This window comes from Enhydra lutris, unplaced genomic scaffold (genome assembly GCF_002288905.1).
Source record: "Enhydra lutris kenyoni isolate GAN:26980312 unplaced genomic scaffold, ASM228890v2 scaffoldscaffold96, whole genome shotgun sequence".
In the NCBI taxonomy this organism is placed as follows: Eukaryota; Metazoa; Chordata; class Mammalia; order Carnivora; family Mustelidae; genus Enhydra; species Enhydra lutris.
This window is the reverse complement of record NW_019154180.1, coordinates 1418727-1436257: the sequence shown is the minus strand read 5'-3', so window position 1 is coordinate 1436257 and position 17531 is coordinate 1418727. Positions and strand designations below refer to the sequence as shown.

General features: G+C 43.1%; 1 protein-coding gene across 1 annotated transcript in view; it reads right to left on the bottom strand.

The window, feature by feature from the left end:
* Nucleotides 1–17531, bottom strand: part of LOC111139147 (PAS domain containing repressor 1) — a 60171-nt gene that overhangs the window by 1862 nt on the left and 40778 nt on the right. The window contains exons 9-15 of the mRNA XM_022491303.1: nucleotides 13720–13795; nucleotides 8468–8594; nucleotides 5840–6147; nucleotides 3109–3291; nucleotides 2564–2761; nucleotides 1919–2214; nucleotides 430–676 (exon numbers count right to left, since the gene is read on the bottom strand). Of these exons, the coding sequence (XP_022347011.1) occupies nucleotides 430–676; nucleotides 1919–2214; nucleotides 2564–2761; nucleotides 3109–3291; nucleotides 5840–6147; nucleotides 8468–8594; nucleotides 13720–13795 (1435 nt within the window). The remainder of the gene's footprint in view (nucleotides 1–429; nucleotides 677–1918; nucleotides 2215–2563; nucleotides 2762–3108; nucleotides 3292–5839; nucleotides 6148–8467; nucleotides 8595–13719; nucleotides 13796–17531) is intronic.

Here is a 17531-nt window from a genome sequence, read left to right as displayed (position 1 = left end):
CACATTGCACAGAAGGACCCTTGGTTCATTTTTTAGTACAATGAACCATACCCACACTGGGCCCGGGATTTTGCAGCAGAATGAATGATCCACAGGTTCAGAAAGGGATCGGGGCTTGGGCAACAAGCTCAGAATATGGCATGACTCACTTTATCCAGCTAACATGCTTGAGAAGTTTTTACCTCTGATTGTATTTAATATCCATGAGGACAGCTCACTTTTTCATGAAAACTTGAGGGAATCAATTTACGCAGCAGTGTGTGCCGCCGCCATGCGAGTAACCGCTCTCGAATTTACTGAGCTCTGAAGTCTGGATTTCACACCCAGAGCATACCACTGTGGTGTGTGCTTTTTGGGGAAGGGGCCCAGCCTCCATGCCGAATGCCCTGACCTAGGCTGGGAAGCATAGGGGAAAGGAAAGGTTTATACCTGGGGCCAGGTAGCTTGGTCCTGCAGGCTGTTGTGCTCACTGGAAGGCCAAGTATTCACTTGGAGGTAAAGGTGATGCTGTGAATCTGGTGGCTGTTGCCAAAGCTGGATATAATCCTGCGGGGTCTCCAGGGTGACTAAGCTGGAGTCAGAATGTATGGGAGACTGAGGAAAGCTGGTAGAAGCGACTGTGTCAGAGCCCGGGCTATACACCATGGACAGCTTCTGCTGCTCCTCAGGAAAAAAACTGAAAAAAAAACATGTTATAGTGACATGGGTCTGGGACCCATGACCCAGGAGCCATTGGCTTGCTCTTTGGTAGGTGCTTATGGCACAACTGGTTTTGGTGGCTAAATCAGGATTCACTGGTTTGTATCCTCACCTTGCCCTAAGAAGATTCCATTTGCCAAAGTCAGGTGAATGTAAAGACTGAGGTGAATTAGTCTTTTGGCTCCAGTGGTTTTATTTGTATTACTTGGACAGTCCTGAATCTTCCACAATGGTGATCTCTGTGGCCTTGGGCCTGTCCCTTTACCCATCCAAAGTCAGGGACATGCCCTTTGTTGCTGTTTGGGGCTGCCGGGCTAGTTCCTCCCTGCAAATCCAGTGCTGTCTCTACAAGAGCCCCATTTATCTTGGGTAAATAGGGACTTCTGAATCTGTACTTCCTACAGCCTCCTCAAGTGGATTCTGATGAACAGGCCTGTGGGAAACACGGCACTAACCCACCCACCAGACATATTAGGGTCACTGATTCTACAGGGGAGACCCAGAAGGAAATCTGGAGAGCTCTGGGAAGCCTGCTCAGAGAGCTGGCATTCGCTCAAAAATATTTACTAGGCACCAAGCATGTGCTCTACAACCCCTTCACTGCTGAGCAGAGCCTTCTCTTTCTGGCATTTGGGACCACAGACTTAGTACTGAGCAGAAAATGTGTTCATGTTCTCATACGGCCTTCGAGAACTTAGTTCTTCTGGGAGCTTAGCTCCTTGGTATCCAAGGGACATGTAGCAACTGTTTCACACCCACTTCCCTCACATAGGTTGTCAGTTCTGTGGAGACCCCTTCTTCTGGTCTGCTGTGATCACCAGATTACAGTGGAGTGGGAGAAGAAAGCTGGGAGCCATGGAGTCACTCAGCTATGAGCACATAAGACTTTGCTCTAGACGACCCATGCTGTAAGACTGGGCTTGGGTGGGTGGAGCCAAGCGATTTCAAGATCTGCCAGTTCCCTAGCTTGGGAGCTTCCATATCTAGGCCTCCTATTTTCACAGTCTCCTCTGTTCCACCAGCACATGCTTGGCAACGCACTGTGCATGCAGAGGCGGGGGTCTGGAAGCCACAGAGCTAGGTGAGTGGGAGCACACTGCTTATGATGAGGGGGGTTGGGTGCCCTGTGGGTAAGTCACTCATGGTCTCAGGCAAAGTGTCTGGCCATGAGGGGAAAGCAGGGACTTCTGCACTTATCACTGTTCCGTGCACTTCTTACCTAGGGCTGTCATCTTCTTCGTCCCCCAGGGTATCACCTTGATAGCAGCCAGAGGGCTGTTGTCCAGCTGCTAACTGGACAGGAACGATGGTCTGGGTGTGCATGAACGTCATGGGGTCCTCAGAGAGGGGCACAGCTACGCCGGCCTGGCCTGGCAGGTATATCTGCAGCTTCTGCCTTCCCACCACGGTGCTTGGCGGCTGGGGTTGCTCCTGCATCTGCTGCTCCGACAGAAGCTGGTCCTGTGCCTGCTGCAATGGCTGCTGCAGGAATGGGTCCTGCCCCTCCAGCAGTGGCTTCAGAAGGAGAGATGAAAGGACCTTAGTGCCTGCAAGAGTCCCCCAGAAGCCGACAGAACAGCCCTCCTCCATTCTCCTAGAGCAGATGTCAGCAGCCCTGTGCCTGCGGGTGTGGTCAGGGTGATGTCTATGTGTTTATCCGGGCACAAGGCGCTGCCATCCGGGATACACATACGTGTGCCCGGGAACGAGTGTCTGGGTCTAGCGCGCCAAGAATTTTTATCTCAGGCAAGTGAACCGCAGCCAACTGATTAGGCACCAACCCCTCAGGAGAACCAGGTGAGCCCCAGTGTTTATGACAATAAAATCTCCTTTCAGCTCCCCAGTTGAAACAGGCTTTCCATACCTGGTTGGAGTCATCACAAGTCTCCTCCAGCTCCTCCGAGAATTTGAAAGAGCAGGGTGAACATGAACCACAGGAAAGGCTGATCTCCTTGAGGTCTGGGAGGGACTCCTTCATTTGCTCAGTGCGTTGTTTCTTGGGCACTGGCTCCAAAGACTGGAACTCAGGATGGTCAAGGTGGTGTGAGTTGGTTGGCTGCATCTGGAAGGACACAGTATCATGGAGGTCTTATTCAGAGGCCGTACCTTTCCTCAGGGAACAGGACATGCCTGGGACAGAGTGGGACAGGCCCCCTGGGAAGGCTTGGCTATATAGGAGCTGTGTCTGCCACTGCCAGAGCCTGGCTGGGCTGATTTCAGCCACTACAGCCAAGAGACCAAGAGCACAGGCAAAAGTCCCTGCTGAAGACCACTCCAAATGCCCCATTGCCGCCCTGAAGCAGCTGCTCTCCCTCCTAGCAGACCCCGGTGACTGACAGCTTGACAAATGTCAAGGTCTCTTTTTTCCTCTCCCTTCTGCCACTTACTTACTTGGAACTGGCCTCTGACCTGAAAGGTGGAATCCTGTATTCTCTGAAGCTGTTCCTTCATCATTTCCAGTGCATCCCGCTGGCTTTGGATGTCAGCCTGCAGCATCCGTGTCTGCTCTTCCAGCTGCTCCCTGAACTTTTTCATCAATTCCAGCTCCCGCTTGTTGATGTATGACATAATTGATGGCGGTGGTTGTATAGACTGTGGGGAGGAATTGCTTGTGGCTCACAGATCGGGACACTGGGGTCTCCAAATCCTACCAGACTGTTTTATTGCCAAGTCTGCAAAGACTGAGAATGAGAATAATTCCTGCACTCCCAATTTCCTTCATGACTAGAAAGTCTGAAGAAATGGCTAGAGAATCCAAGAATTCAAGATCAGAAATGGATCATGGGAATCATGCAGTCTGATTTTTTTTCCTCAAAATATAAAACCATGGAACTGGCCCCAAAGTGTGAAGCAGCCACCTGCCCAATATCCTTAGTGGGAGAGTCAGAGCTCAGTGGGTCATCATATCACAGACAAGGAACGTGGGAAACGTCTATCAGATACCCCCATTAGCAATGGGGTGAGAAGAAGTTCAAATGGCACTTCCTTTGTTACCGGAACTCTTCTCTAAGCACTTGCAAAGAAATTCATGGATCTGACCTTCACAATGTCCTAGAAAGTACATACCTTCCATACACAGTTACAGTAGAGAAAACAGGGGCCTGAAACAGACCAGAGGCAGGAGACATAGAAAGGAAGGGACACATTTGAAAGAAATTTAGTGGACACGCTTCTTAAGTGACTGGTTGAGGGTGGAAGGAAGAGGCAGGGCTCTTGAGAAAGAAGAGACCTTCTGTGGAAGCTATTACTTGCCTTGATCTGGGTTGGCACTGTGTGCATAAACAAGATGAGAGAGCCACAGTCCCGATATTAATGATGAGAAGACACATATACATGCAACTAACTGCTAGAGAACAAAAACAAGAGTCTATTCTATCGTATACTGTGGCTAATGGAAGAGCACAGCTGAGTCATTAAAAAGAGACAGAGCAAAAAACATGCAAGCTGTTTTTTTCCCTTGTAATAAAAAATTCTGTGAATTTTTAAGCCAGTGAAAATTGCCCAATTGTCCTTCTTTTGTTGTAAACTATGTAGATATTCATATAAAAAAGGAGGCATTCATTAAGCAAATAAATAAATGAATAAATAAAATACTCTAAACTAGGGACTGGCAGCCACAGACCTTACAGGTTATCACATTCAAATCCCCATTCTCCAAGCAGGAACTTCTCTCTGCTGTCCCTGGCAGATGAGCTACAAAGCTTGTCTCACACCTCTCCGTTGAAGGGGAGGGAGCACACCATCTGGAGGAGGGACCTAATGCATCTGAGAATGGCTTTCTTGAGGGGAGTGGAAAGCTGCCTGCCCGGAGCTGCTAGGTCTCCACCCTAGTTTAATGCACTGGAGACTCGCTTCCGCTTCAGGAGCACGACAGCTGTGTAGGTACTTGGAGCAGGCTTTCCTGTCCCTTGCCAATCTCCCTTCTCCAATGCCTTCCACGGTGACTAACTTCCACTACTGACAACATGACATTTTCCAGCCTCTCTCCATCCTGGGCTCTAGCTTCTGGATATACTCCAGTCTGTCAATCCATGGTACCCCACACAAGTCCAATACGCTACCATATGCAGGGCTGTACTACCCACACTCATTGCTGCTTATTCTGGCTATTGTAAACAAAAGTTACATTTAAAGTTTAGTTATGACTTTATTCAAAGCAGAAGAGAAACTTGTCAATGGGAAAGGGAACCACAGCTTTTTGGCAAATAAAGACATAAATAAAGACAACATGGATTGCTACAGAAATGTGTTTTAAATTGTTCAAAAAATTTTCACAGCAGTCCAGAAATCCCCGCAAGGCAAGCAGACCATTTCGAGGTCGAGAAACTGAGGCTCAGGGATGTGGCAAGGTCAAGGCTGGGGCCAAATTCAAACAACTATCTTCTAGCCCTCAGTTCTTTTGATTATAAAAGAGGGAGGGACTCAAAAAAAAAGAGGGAGGGACTCATCTTAGGCTTTGTAATTAATGTACACAATTCCACATAACAGACCATAAATTCATTATCTTGCCTGCCAATCCTGATTTTAATAATCCAGCTATTATAAAAGATGATTGTCCAAATCTGTGATTATGTACACAAATTTGCAGATTGAAGAGCAACAGAGTAGTAAATCCAACTGCACTGATTTGACCTCGAACCTTACACTGGTGCTGACGTTTGAAGGTTGGATACAACTAGCATTCTGAAAGGCATGTCTCTAAACTAAAAAAACAAAACAAAACAAAAAAACCTCCATTGGAGAAACCTAGCTCGTGGTAGGGATGTGTTGGTATGGTAGCCAGGAAAGTCATCTTCCCAAGATGGTTAGCATCCCCTCCCAGGTGATAAGGAATGCAGCTCTTAAAAATACTGCCTTTTCTTAGTAGATAAGCTGCCTATTTGGCCCAAACTTTCTCTCAAACCCAAAATGTCTTCACATATTTCACATTAGAACAGAGATTTTGTCTTTCTTAACCTCCCACCTCCCTGTTTGTTAGGGTCCACTGGATACCCAGCTGCATCTGAAATGCAGTATGACAGAAAGAGTGATAATAATAGGATGTTTTCTACAAAGCAAACTTGAACACAAGAGTGGAAATTCAGGGCTTTGCAGGGTTAGTGGTCCAGACAAATATGCAGAGCAAGACTCCCAGAGGTACCTCATCACTGATGCCAGCAGCCACACTGGAGGCTGAGCTGGCCTCCTGCTCAGCCTGGTCTGCCTGGTCCTCCTGCTCCACTCGGTCCAGCTGTTTGTCCTCCTCCACCTGGTCCAGCTGCCCCTCCTGCTCCAGCTCCTCCATCTGCTCCACCTCTTCCTCTTCATCTACTTGTCCCACCTCATCCACCTCATCCATCTGCTCCATCTGGTCCACCTCTTCCAGCTCGTCCACCGGTTGTACCTCATCTACATCAGAAACCTGTTCCACCACCGGCTGGAATTCAAAACTTTGCGAAGATGATGCAACTGAAGAAGAAAGCCCAGTGGAACACATGACCAAGAAAGCAGAAGTACCAACATTATCAACAAGATTTACAGATTTCTCTTTATTGCCTTTATAAGTCATAAAAACAGGAGAGTCCAGCGTTGTTCCATGTTAAGGATTAGATGTGCCAGGTACCAAAAGTAATTCAGAACATTCCTTAGAAATGTGTTCATATTTGAAAATAAAGAAAAAGGAAGGAGTGTCTCACTTTACTTCCACCCACCCAAGTGTAAATGGATAAGTACCCAAACCATTCGTGTTGAGTGTCTTTTCATCATAAAATTCTTCTGGCCATGCTTCTGGAAATTTGGTACCTTCCAACTGATAATACCAAATCAAGCATATTCATAAATCACTTCCCAAAATGTACGTTCCCCAGAATGTGGGGATCTCTGGAGTGCTCTGGAAGTGCTGGTGGAGGTGTTGAGAAATGACTCTCCTTCAAAAAAGCAAGCTGGACAACATTATTTGAAGAATACAAAAGGGCAGAGTTATTTTGGAAAATAGTTTGGCAGTTTCTTTCACACACGTTTCCCATATGACCCAGTTGTCCAGCTCCCAGGAATTTAACCAAGTCAATTAAATGTTTGTATCCACACCAAAAAACCTCTATGCAAATGGTTATAGTAGCTTTATATATAGTCACTGAAAAACACGGAAACAACCCAGATGTCCTTCTGCAGATGAGTGGATTTTTAAACAAGTAACTGTGGTACATGCACAAGGTACAGTACTACTAAGCAAGGAAAGAGGAATGAACCACTGATTCATGCAACATGGATGACTCTTGAACGCATTTCATTAACAAAGCCAGACCAAAAAGGTGAGAGACTGCATGATTCTGTTATTTATGTGACATTCTGGAAAAAGGAAACCAGAGACCAAATACAGACCAATGGTTGCCAGAGAATGAGGGACGGAGCTGGAGTTCAAAGACAACACAAAGGAATCTGGGGATGGCAGATCCGTTCTGTCTGGTACTATGGTGGCAGATACAGGACTCCTTGCCTTTGTCAAACCCACAGAAGCATACATCCCAAGGAGTGAACTTTACTGTGTGCAAATTCAAAACTAAATTTTTTCTTACACGTTTCAGAAATCACAGTCATGGGTTCATGGACTCCCCCCCCAATCAATTGTTTTGAAAAGATTTTTTTAAACAAAATTTGAGATTGGCAGCCATAATGTAAGAGTTGTTAGCTAGCTATTAAAAAGTAGAGGTATTAGTTAGTTAGCTATCAGTTTAGTTAGATATTAGGTTAGTTATTTGTTAGTTATTAGTTAGTTAGCTATTAGGTTAGCTAGCTATTTAAAAATTAGTTGTATATATGAAGATTCCACAATGCAAAGACTCCATGCTAGGGTCAGCAAATTAGAGGACAGGATCTGCATTAAGCATCCGGCACCACCTCAAGTTTTGTATTTTTATACAATTATATTTATGAAATGTCTTTAATATTGAAACTTACATAATAAGTATCACTGTTTCTAAGAGACTATCCTTTTTGTCGTATACTAAAAATTCTTCTTATAGTATGTTTTTTAAAAAAAAAACAAAAGGTTTCCCTCTCCCCCCGGGGGGGGAGTCATTTTGGTCTTGCCCATTTTACATTCTTAGTGATATCAAGGAGACCAAAAGTACTAAGAAGGCATATCACATTTAGAAAATGATTGACTCTACCTTCCTAAATATCGAGACAAATAACTATTCCTTCTTTTTCTCTAAAAAATAAAGTTCTGGGGCACTTGGGTGGCTTAGTGGGTTAAGCCTCTGCCTTCGTCTCAGGTTGTGATCCCAGGGTCCTGGGATCGAGCCCCGCATCAGACTCTCTGCTCAGCAGGGACCCTGCTTCCCCCCACGCTGCCTGCCTCCCTGCCTACTTGTGATCTCTCTTGGTCAAATAAATAAATAAAAATCTTTAAAAATATATAAAAAATTTAAAAAAAAGGGGGTTTCTTTGGACTGCAACCACTGCGGCATAGCAGTGAAGATTAAGTAAGGACAAAGAGATGAGATGCTACTCCTCCAAGGGCTGAGCGCTAGCACCAATCTTTAGAAGATTAAATGTTAATGGGACAGAATAATACCATTCCCAAGCACTTGAACCATTGATGAGATATTCACTTTGATCACTCTCAAATCATCATCTCAAAAAAACTTACAGAAGATGAAATTAGTTCAGTCTTGTGATTTTTGCATCATTATGAACAGAACATTCTCATCCTCTGAAAAAACAAGAACTACCCTATGGGCCAGTTTTTCTTCTGATAATCCCTATCCACACATCCAAATGTACCTACCTGGTGATGCCAGTATGCTTTCCAGGGACGATGTGCTGGAATCATAAGATATATCAGATTCTATCCTAATTACATGATCAGACTCTTGGGGGCCATACTGCTCAACTGTTCCAATATCAACTTGATCCTGGGAATTTCCAAATGAGGAGAAAATGACATTTCAATTTGGAGACAGATACATAAACAACAGGAAACACAGGCAGAACACAAACCATCATGAAACATGTCCTTGAAAAATATTGCTGGAAGGGAATAAGCAGTGATTATAGGTGCCACATGCTATACTCTGACAAAACTGAGAAAATAAACACAGTACAGATGCGCTAAAAGCACAAGTCTAAGAAAACTGTGTGTCACCAAAGGCTGTGGCAGAAGAAGAGAGAAGGGAAAAAAAAAAGGAAAAGAAAAGAAAAGAAGAAGAGAAAAGAAAAAAAAAAAAAAAACACCTTTCCCAGGTGTTGGTAGGATGCTAACCCGGCCATGGGCGAAGGGCACTGCCACCAGAGGGCCTGCCAGATGGAGGCTGCTGGACAGCTGCTTCACGTCTTCAATGGAGATTGAAGTCAAAAGTTTTTTTTTTTTAGATTTTTATTTGTTTATTTCACAGACAGATAACAAGTAGGCAGAGAGGCAGGCAGGGAGAGAGAGAGAGAGAGAGGAGGAGGCAGGCTCCCTGCTGAGTAGAGAGTCCAATGCGGGACTCCATCCCAGGACCCTGGGATCATGACCTGAGCCGAAGGCAGAGGCTTTAACCACTGAGCCATCCAGGCGCCCCAGAAGTCAGAAGTATTATTACCAAAAACCATCTTTACTATAGTTGCACAGAGATGGCAATGGCTCTGGAGAGCTTCTAGTGCAACCTCCCCCTTTGATAGTGTCAAAGAGGACAACGTCACACAGCAGGGCAGCAGCAGAGAGACAGAGAGAGTCCAAGGACTTCAAACCCAGTGCTCTCTTCCCTAACCCTGGTGCCTCAATTGAAGCCATTTGCTGCTTTAAATTGTACACATCATATTCTGAGTTTAGTGATCCCCTTCCGCTTCCTTAACAACTAGATCCTTTTTGAACAGTCTGCAGCTCACTGCTCATATGAAATACAAGTACCTGGTTTAGCACAGGAATCTTTTACATTTCTGCTGAAAATTTTAGTGCATCGGCTGTGTTTTGTTTTATTTTGTTTTTTCCAGCCTGGATTAAGACATAGACCCATGCCAATTTTTCTACAAGGAACCTGTTTGTTGGAACATACTGGCCCAGATCAAATCCCAGCATTTGAACTTCAGGACACTGCGCAACCTTCCCATTCAAGCGCACTATGTTTTGTCCTTAAAAGAAGCGATATGTTGCTGGGGATGTAACAATCTTTTCATTATTGACACAGAAATTCTGGTGAGATGGTATTCAATAAGATTCAATAAGATGGGATATGACCTTTTTTCCCAGTCCTTTCCCTTCTGCTTTTTATCATAGTCATATATCAATTTAGTCTTTAGTTCCTTGCTTCTTGGATGTTTCAATAGAAATGTGTATACTCAGGTATTGATTAAGATGTCCATTTTTTGGGGGCGCCTGGGTGGCTCAGTGGGTTAAGGCCTCTGCCTTCGGCTCGGGTCATGATCCCAGGATCCTGGGATCGAGCCCCACATCCGGCTCTCTGCTCAGCGGGGAGCCTGCTTCCTCCTCTCTCTCTGCCTGCCTCTCCGCCTACTTGTGATCTCTGTCAAATAAGTAAATAAAATATTAAAAAAAAGATGTCCATTTTTTGTGTGTTCATATGTTTTATTTAGCCTATCAACATAAATTCACTAAGCTTAAGTAAACTTAAAATGACAAAATCATGTGTACCAGTGGTAATTGGCCTGGGGTGGGGAGACGGGGGGAACAAAGCAAATAAACTATTTCAGAAAAAAAAAAAAAAAGATACCAGTGGAGGGGAGCAGATTTGCCACCTGGAAACTTGCTGTGGCAACTGCAGGGCTCGTCTAATTGTTTCCCATGTCTTAGGAGTCCCTGTCCTTTGTTGCCTAATGACTGACCATTTTCTTGAAAACTATTATTTCATACATTTTTGTCATGGGAGCAGGAAAGTTAAATCTGGTCCTTAGTCATGCCATCTTGATTAGAAGCAGAAGTTTCTCAATTTCGTGAAATATCAGACAGTTACTGGAATGATTAAAATTGGCAGACTGAGACTGAATGGGAATAAGCAAAAATAAATAGCAATTGTGCCACAGTGGTGGGATTATGGGTTTCTTTAAAAAAATTCCATTACATGTTATAATTACTTAGGTTTTATAAGTTTATGAAGTGAGAATTTTTAAGGCCAACTTTCCCCAAGACACACTAAATAGAAGGATTCTGGGTGTTCACACATTACACACTGCAGATCCTAGGTGAGTATCTGTGGACTGATGAAGTCAGGCTGTCAGAAGCATAGACACTGGAATGATAGCCAGAGTTCTATGGATGTCTTGGCCTCTTTTCCTAGAATAACAGCAATTAGTTTGTGTGTAAACATAGCACTACTCTGTTTAAATTAGCTTTTTTCTACCTAATTTCAGCCATTTCATTCTTTCTTGAACAGAATGTTAGCAGATGTGCTGTCCTCAGAAAGTTTCATCTACATACAAGTAGCTTATTACCCTTTAAGTTTCTTCTGACTGGTCTAAGAATTAAATTAACATTAGACAGATTAATAGGAGAAAATCAAACATGGATACCTCCTGTATCATGGGAGAGATCCAGGAAAACTGACTGACTCCCCAAGGTGGCCAAAGCCATCACCTTAAATACCATCTCCAGCTAAAGACAAAAGAAGATGTTGAGACTGGAGAAGTCATTTATGGGAGGTGACCAGGAGAAGCAGAATAATAAGGGTAAGATTGTTATGCAGATCTAAATCATTATCTTCTCCACTGAGGAGTTCCCAGATACCAAGAGCAAGACACACCCCCAACAAAGGGAGATTTTCCTTATAAGTGTAAATGTCTCTTACAAAAGGTTAACTTCTACTCAGTCTTTGGAGCGTCTCCTGTGTTTGCACTTTCTTAAAAATATGCAGCTTAAAATAATCTTTATCCCAGAGACATATTTTGGGGTGGCAAATTCTGGTCCCCTACAATGAGCAATAGTTGGAAAATGCAATATAAAATCAGCACTTTGTATTTAAAAACATAGGTGTGTTTCCTATGTTAGAGAAGAGCTTAAACAGTAAAATTACCTGCTGTCTGCACAGTCCCAGAAACACACAAAGCTTTTCAGACAAAACCACATGCAGGCCTGAAAACCGAAGTGAAAATCCACCCACCCAGCCTATCTATACTGCTCTTGGGATCCCTTTACGTTACATTTGGAGCGTGCTATAAAAATGACACAGTGCTGTGACATACAATACTCAACGGTGCATCTAATATGTATGAGCGCCTAATATGTGTGGCAAACCTTGTTCAAGATATTTCAGGATAGGCTGATGAACAGGACAGCCCCTGTTCTCACAGAAGCTTCGTTCTATTGCGGAAATACAGAACATACACTGATAAATGAGGTTACATCCAGATGAGAGAGCCTGGCACATGACCACTCCCCTTTTCCTGACAGGAAACAGAGGCTCTCCACTGGCAAATGACTTTCCCCAGGTCACAACACTGGTAAATGACCAAATTAGGAATTGACCCTTATATTTTGAAGTCTGAGGCCATCTTTCTCTCTGAAGCACCACCACCACAGCAGCTGTGTAACAGGCACCCAGGGCTTGGCAGGTAAGGTGGAGCACCATCCCCGGGGACAGTTTTCTGGGAGGCTTTTTCTGTTCTGTGCCTTTTTTTCTTGCAGTTTGATCCTTTCTCCCAGACTAGAATTTCAGATCACTGAACGCAGATCCAGGTTTCATAATTCTATTAATATGCATCCCTCTAAGATTTTCTCTAGTGACATCCAGTAAATAGATAAATGGATGAAACGCTCAGTGGCTTAGGAAAATGATGGGGGGCAATCTAGACCATTTGGGGCCTGGGTTCTGCCCATGAAGGGATAATGCCTGCTCATGAGTCTACCCCACATGTGGCTACTGCAGCAGGCACGTCAGTAAACTTCTTCCTTTTTGAAATGTATTCACAGGTCAAAAAGACCTTGAAAAATGGCATAGAGCTTAGCTTAATTTTTTAAAAAAATACTACAGGGACCATACCAAGTGTTGGGGGCCAAGAACAGGCGTCCCCAAGGTGGGCCACTTTGGCATGAAGTTTATTTTGAGTTAAAAAAGCAATCAAAACTCAGCAGATTCAGGAAAAACTCTACCTGCCAGACAACTGCCTAAAATAATTTAGGTAGAGGCCCTGCTCCATGAAGAGAGTTATTACCATGTACCATTATACCATGAACTAGGAATGGTGGACAGGGAGGAACCTAGCAGTGCCTGTCTGATCAAAGTCCTCTCTGTGTCCCATTGTTTCTGAGGGGCCCATCAACCATTTGTTTACCAGACATTTAGTCTTTCTCATTCTTCCTGAGCACTGCATTCCTTCCCTTTGAAATCCCAGACCCCCTACCCCCTTTTCCTTAGTTCAGAATGACATATATACCTCATGCTGCATGACTTCTTTGAAATGTCCATGCCTGTGTAGGTTCCCTCCATGTACACTATTAAATTTGATTTTCTCCCGTTAACGTAGCTCTATTTTCAACTTTTTGAGGAACCTCCACACTGTTTTCCAAAGTGGCTGCACCAACTTGCATTCCCACCAATGGTGTTAGAGGATTGTCTCATGTCGATTTGATCCTTAGTCTGGTTAGAGGGGCTTGAAGGGGACAGGATATTCTTGCTCCCCAATGTGAGCATGGTAGTTGCTGGTTCCCAATAAGAAATGGCTACGAAGGGGCACCTGGGTGGCTTGGTGGGTTAAGCGTCTGCCTTCAGCTCAGGTCATGATCCCAGGATCCTGGAATCGAGGCCCATGTCAGGCTCCCTGCTCAGTGGGTGGGAAACCTGCTTCTCCCTTTCCCACTTCCTTTGCTTGTGTTCCCTCCCCTCCCTGTCTCTCTGCCTGTCAAATCAATATAATCTTAAAAAAAAAAAAAAGAAATGGTTACAAAATGGCAGCTGTGGAATCCCACTCAAGTGCTATGCCCACATGGGATACTTCTCAAAATGAAAACTTTTTTCTATTGGGAACACACAGTAACTAAGTAGTCAATACTACAGGGAGAAGGATCCATCCATTTACCCTGACTCTCTTATGCTCTTATGTACATACCTCTGAGGCAGCAGCAGCAGCAGCAGATTCAGCACAAAGCAATTCCATTCTAGAACTTCTCTTTTGGCCCTGGCTTCTGTAAAGAGATGAACAGAGAAATGGTAAGCACATCTCACTTGCCATTTAAATCTAAATTTTCTATTGTACGGTAAAAATAAGGTTCAAATAAGAACAAAAATCTGAGGGATGCCTGGGTAGCCCAGTTGGTTAAGAGTCTGCTCAAATCATGATCCAGGGTCCTGGGATTGAGCGCCACATTGTCGGGCTCTGCTTCTCCCTCTACTCCCCGATTACGCTCTCTGTTGCCATCTCTCTCTCCCAAATAAATAAATAAAATCTTTAAAAAAAAAAAAAGAACAAATATTTATTTTTCTTAATACATCATATCAATCTTTGAGGTGCTACTATTCCTACAGGGAAAGTTGTTCTGCAGCATATCTATAAAATAAATCATCTGGACCCTCATTAGAATGAAGTTTGCTACAGGTCTCAATGCCTTTGGTTAACAGTGCTGAGCAAAGCAAGCTTAAAAAAAAAAGGCAAGGCATATGAGTGAATCTTCTTAATCTTTAAACCAACTGTAATTACCAAAAAATGCCTTCAGGCCAAATTGAATTTTGTTTCCTGTAATTAGAGAAACTCTCTATTCTTTGGCTCATTAACAATTCATTTCTATCAAAATTAGAATTCCGATGCCCAAGGTGAAAATGCAGCTTCCTGGCACTGGAGTCTAAGTACTAGTTTATTTTTCACCAAATGAGTGGAAGGTAAGAGAGAACTGGGGGACAGCTGAGGAGGGTGAGAGAATATGAATGAATGAGAATCTTGGTTTTAATACTGAAACTAATTTTTAAGACTTAAAAATTTCCCAAAGATCTGTTATGGAAATGTATTTTGTTTCCAAGAGTCACTCACGCAGTCACTCAAGACTAAAACCGCAGAGTCATCTTTGACTCTTCACTCTTTCTCTACTCGCTTCTGTATGAGTTTATTACTAACTTCCTGTCCAACTTTTCTACTTGGTGAATTTCTTGAAGGCAGTGCACATATGCTAAACCTCTTGTATCCCCAGCACCTAGCACAATGGAGCACATATTAGGTGTTCCATGAATATTTGCTGACTGAATAAAGGAATAAACAATCTGACCAGCCAGCTCAATGGAAATATTTGCACATTCTTCCCTCACCCCAGGTCAGCTTGGTTTGACACAATTATTTTCAAGAACAAACTGAGGCTTCTATCTGTTCCTTAAAAGCACTTAAATGTCACTATATTGGCTTCTAAACAGCAAATATCTTTATACCTGAGATAACAGCATGTGAACGAATGTATTACTGCACTGTCCAATATGGCAGCCATTCACCACACGTGGCTAAATTAAAACCAAAATTAAAGAAAATTTAAAATTTATTTCTTCTGTCATGGCACCCACATTTCAAGTGTGCAGTAGCTACATGCGTCTCCCAGCTATGGTATTAGAGCATATTAAAGAGCATTACTGTTGGGACACCTGGTGGGCTCAGTTGGTTAATCACCTGCCTTCATTTCAGGTCATGATCCCAGGGTCTTGGGATCGAGCCCCACATCAAGCCCCGCATTGGACTCCTGGATCAGCCAAGAGCCCTTCTCCCTCTCCTTCTGCTCCTTCCACTTGCTCATACTCTCTCACACACTTTCTCTCTCTCAAATAAATAACGTATCTTAAAAAAAATAAAGAGCATCATTGTCACCACAAAAGGTTCTATTGGACAGTGCTGTATCAAAGGATGCAGTGAGTTTTACTGGACAAGACACTGACTTTGACAATAAAACACCATGAGGTAATGATCTTTTGCTTTAAATCCACTGCTTAGATATCAAGAATGTAATTGTTTTCCAGATTCTTCCATGAATTTATATTTCATGCTTCTTTATACATCAGTATAGACGGCATATTTGTGACTTGTAATCAGAGTGTAAAATTAACAAACAAGCACATACATTGCAAAAAAAAAGCATTAAAGAGAATTTCATACCTAACTAGTCTGTACATGTAAATGATGAATTCAGGCTCAGGACAGGAGATGTAATGGAGGGTTTGCAACCATAAAACACTGCTGCCCTTTAATTAGGAGCAGACAGAAACAGAACTTTCCTTTACTAAATCTCATCAGTTAATTTTCAAAAAGAAAGGAAATGACCAAAGAACACTTTGCTAGCTATATTTACATGGAAATAACACCTTCTAATTTTACAAAGAAATGTACCTGTCTCATTATGTAAAACCTCAAAATGTTACTCTTAAATTGAGCCCTTAATGTTTCTTACTCTCTCTATTTCACATCTTTCCTGAGGTTTGATATTCACTGGTAAAGCACTCAAAGCTGCTGAATTACTTTAATGGAAGTTTATTCTTGGCTCAAAAAACACCATATACTTCTACTTGCTCTGTAGATGAAACTGTAAATATGAAAAAGATGTTCAATGAATACTGCCTTTTCATACATCAATACAGTATAAATGAAGGTGGTGTTTTAACAGTTGTGTCAGTAAATATAATCTTAAATGTCTCTCCATGTTTAACTTAACAGCTGAGATGATCTCCTCTGAAGTGATGGCAGAAAGGAAAGCCAGGTTTCCCTTCTTGGTCACAAGTTGTGACCAAAGTTTAAGAAACTAATTTTCGGGGCACCTGGGTGGCTCAGCGGGTTAAGCCTCTGCCTTCGGCTCAGGTCATATCTCAGGGTTCTGGGATCGAGCCCCACATCGGGCTCTCTGCTCGGCAGAGAGCCTGTTTCCCCCCTCTCTCTCTGCCTGCCTCTCTGCCTGCTTGTGATCTCTCTCTCTGTCAAATAAATAAATAAAATCTTTAAAAAAAAAAGAAACTAATTTTCAAGATTACTCTAACCAAAGTTAGGCCATAGGCTCACAGGAGAGACCCACTACAAACTCCCTGTGTGAAATGGGAAATCTTAGGTCAAGGTGCAAGCATCCTCTTTTCCTCCAGGCCAAACTGCATCTCAGCCATCTTTGACAAGTGGATTAGTACTAGCATCATCTCCAGAGCCTACTTCTCCCCAAGTAACTACTCTCTTAAGTGGTCCCCTAGTGATAATGCCTGAAACAGCCTCCTATTTTTCCTTTTACCCCAATTTCACCATTGTGTCCAGCATTCCAGAGCTGCCAAAGGAAGGTGGACAGAATTTGAGGTCACACAGACTTGGGCTCAAACATCAGCCCTGATACTACCTAGCTGTGAGCCTTAGAGCAAGTCCTTTAGCTTCCCTGAGCTCTAGCTTATGAATGTTTAAAGTGAAGTTCATAATATGTACCTTGTAACATTCTTGTAAAGATGAAATAATGTTTGGACAAAGTGCTTTGTAATCTGTGTAGTCCAATGTGATCACCTCAAATGCCCTCATTAGTCATTCTCCCTTTGATTGCTCCATTCCTCTAAGTTCTTCTCCACTTAAATATATGATTTGGGACTGTAATTTGCTCTAAAATGGTTCTTTGTGATTTTAATTCTCTCTCCTAGAAAATGTGTTCTATACATTTTCTGCATATGCTACCATTGTTCTATTCCTTTAGAACCAACAAGCAGACTCTCCAGTGTTAAGATAAGCAGACTGGGGATCAAGAAGTGCTATTACTGTAGATCACCTAGACGGTTACTCCTTTGGGCAAGGGTTGGGGAGGAAGAGGGGTATTGTGTAGCTACATGGCTGTGTGTACAACACACACTTGTAAAGAGCCCCTGGATCAATGTACAAAATAACTACCCTGCTTTTTAAATGTTCCTTCTCTTTCACTATAACTAACCTTTTAGTAA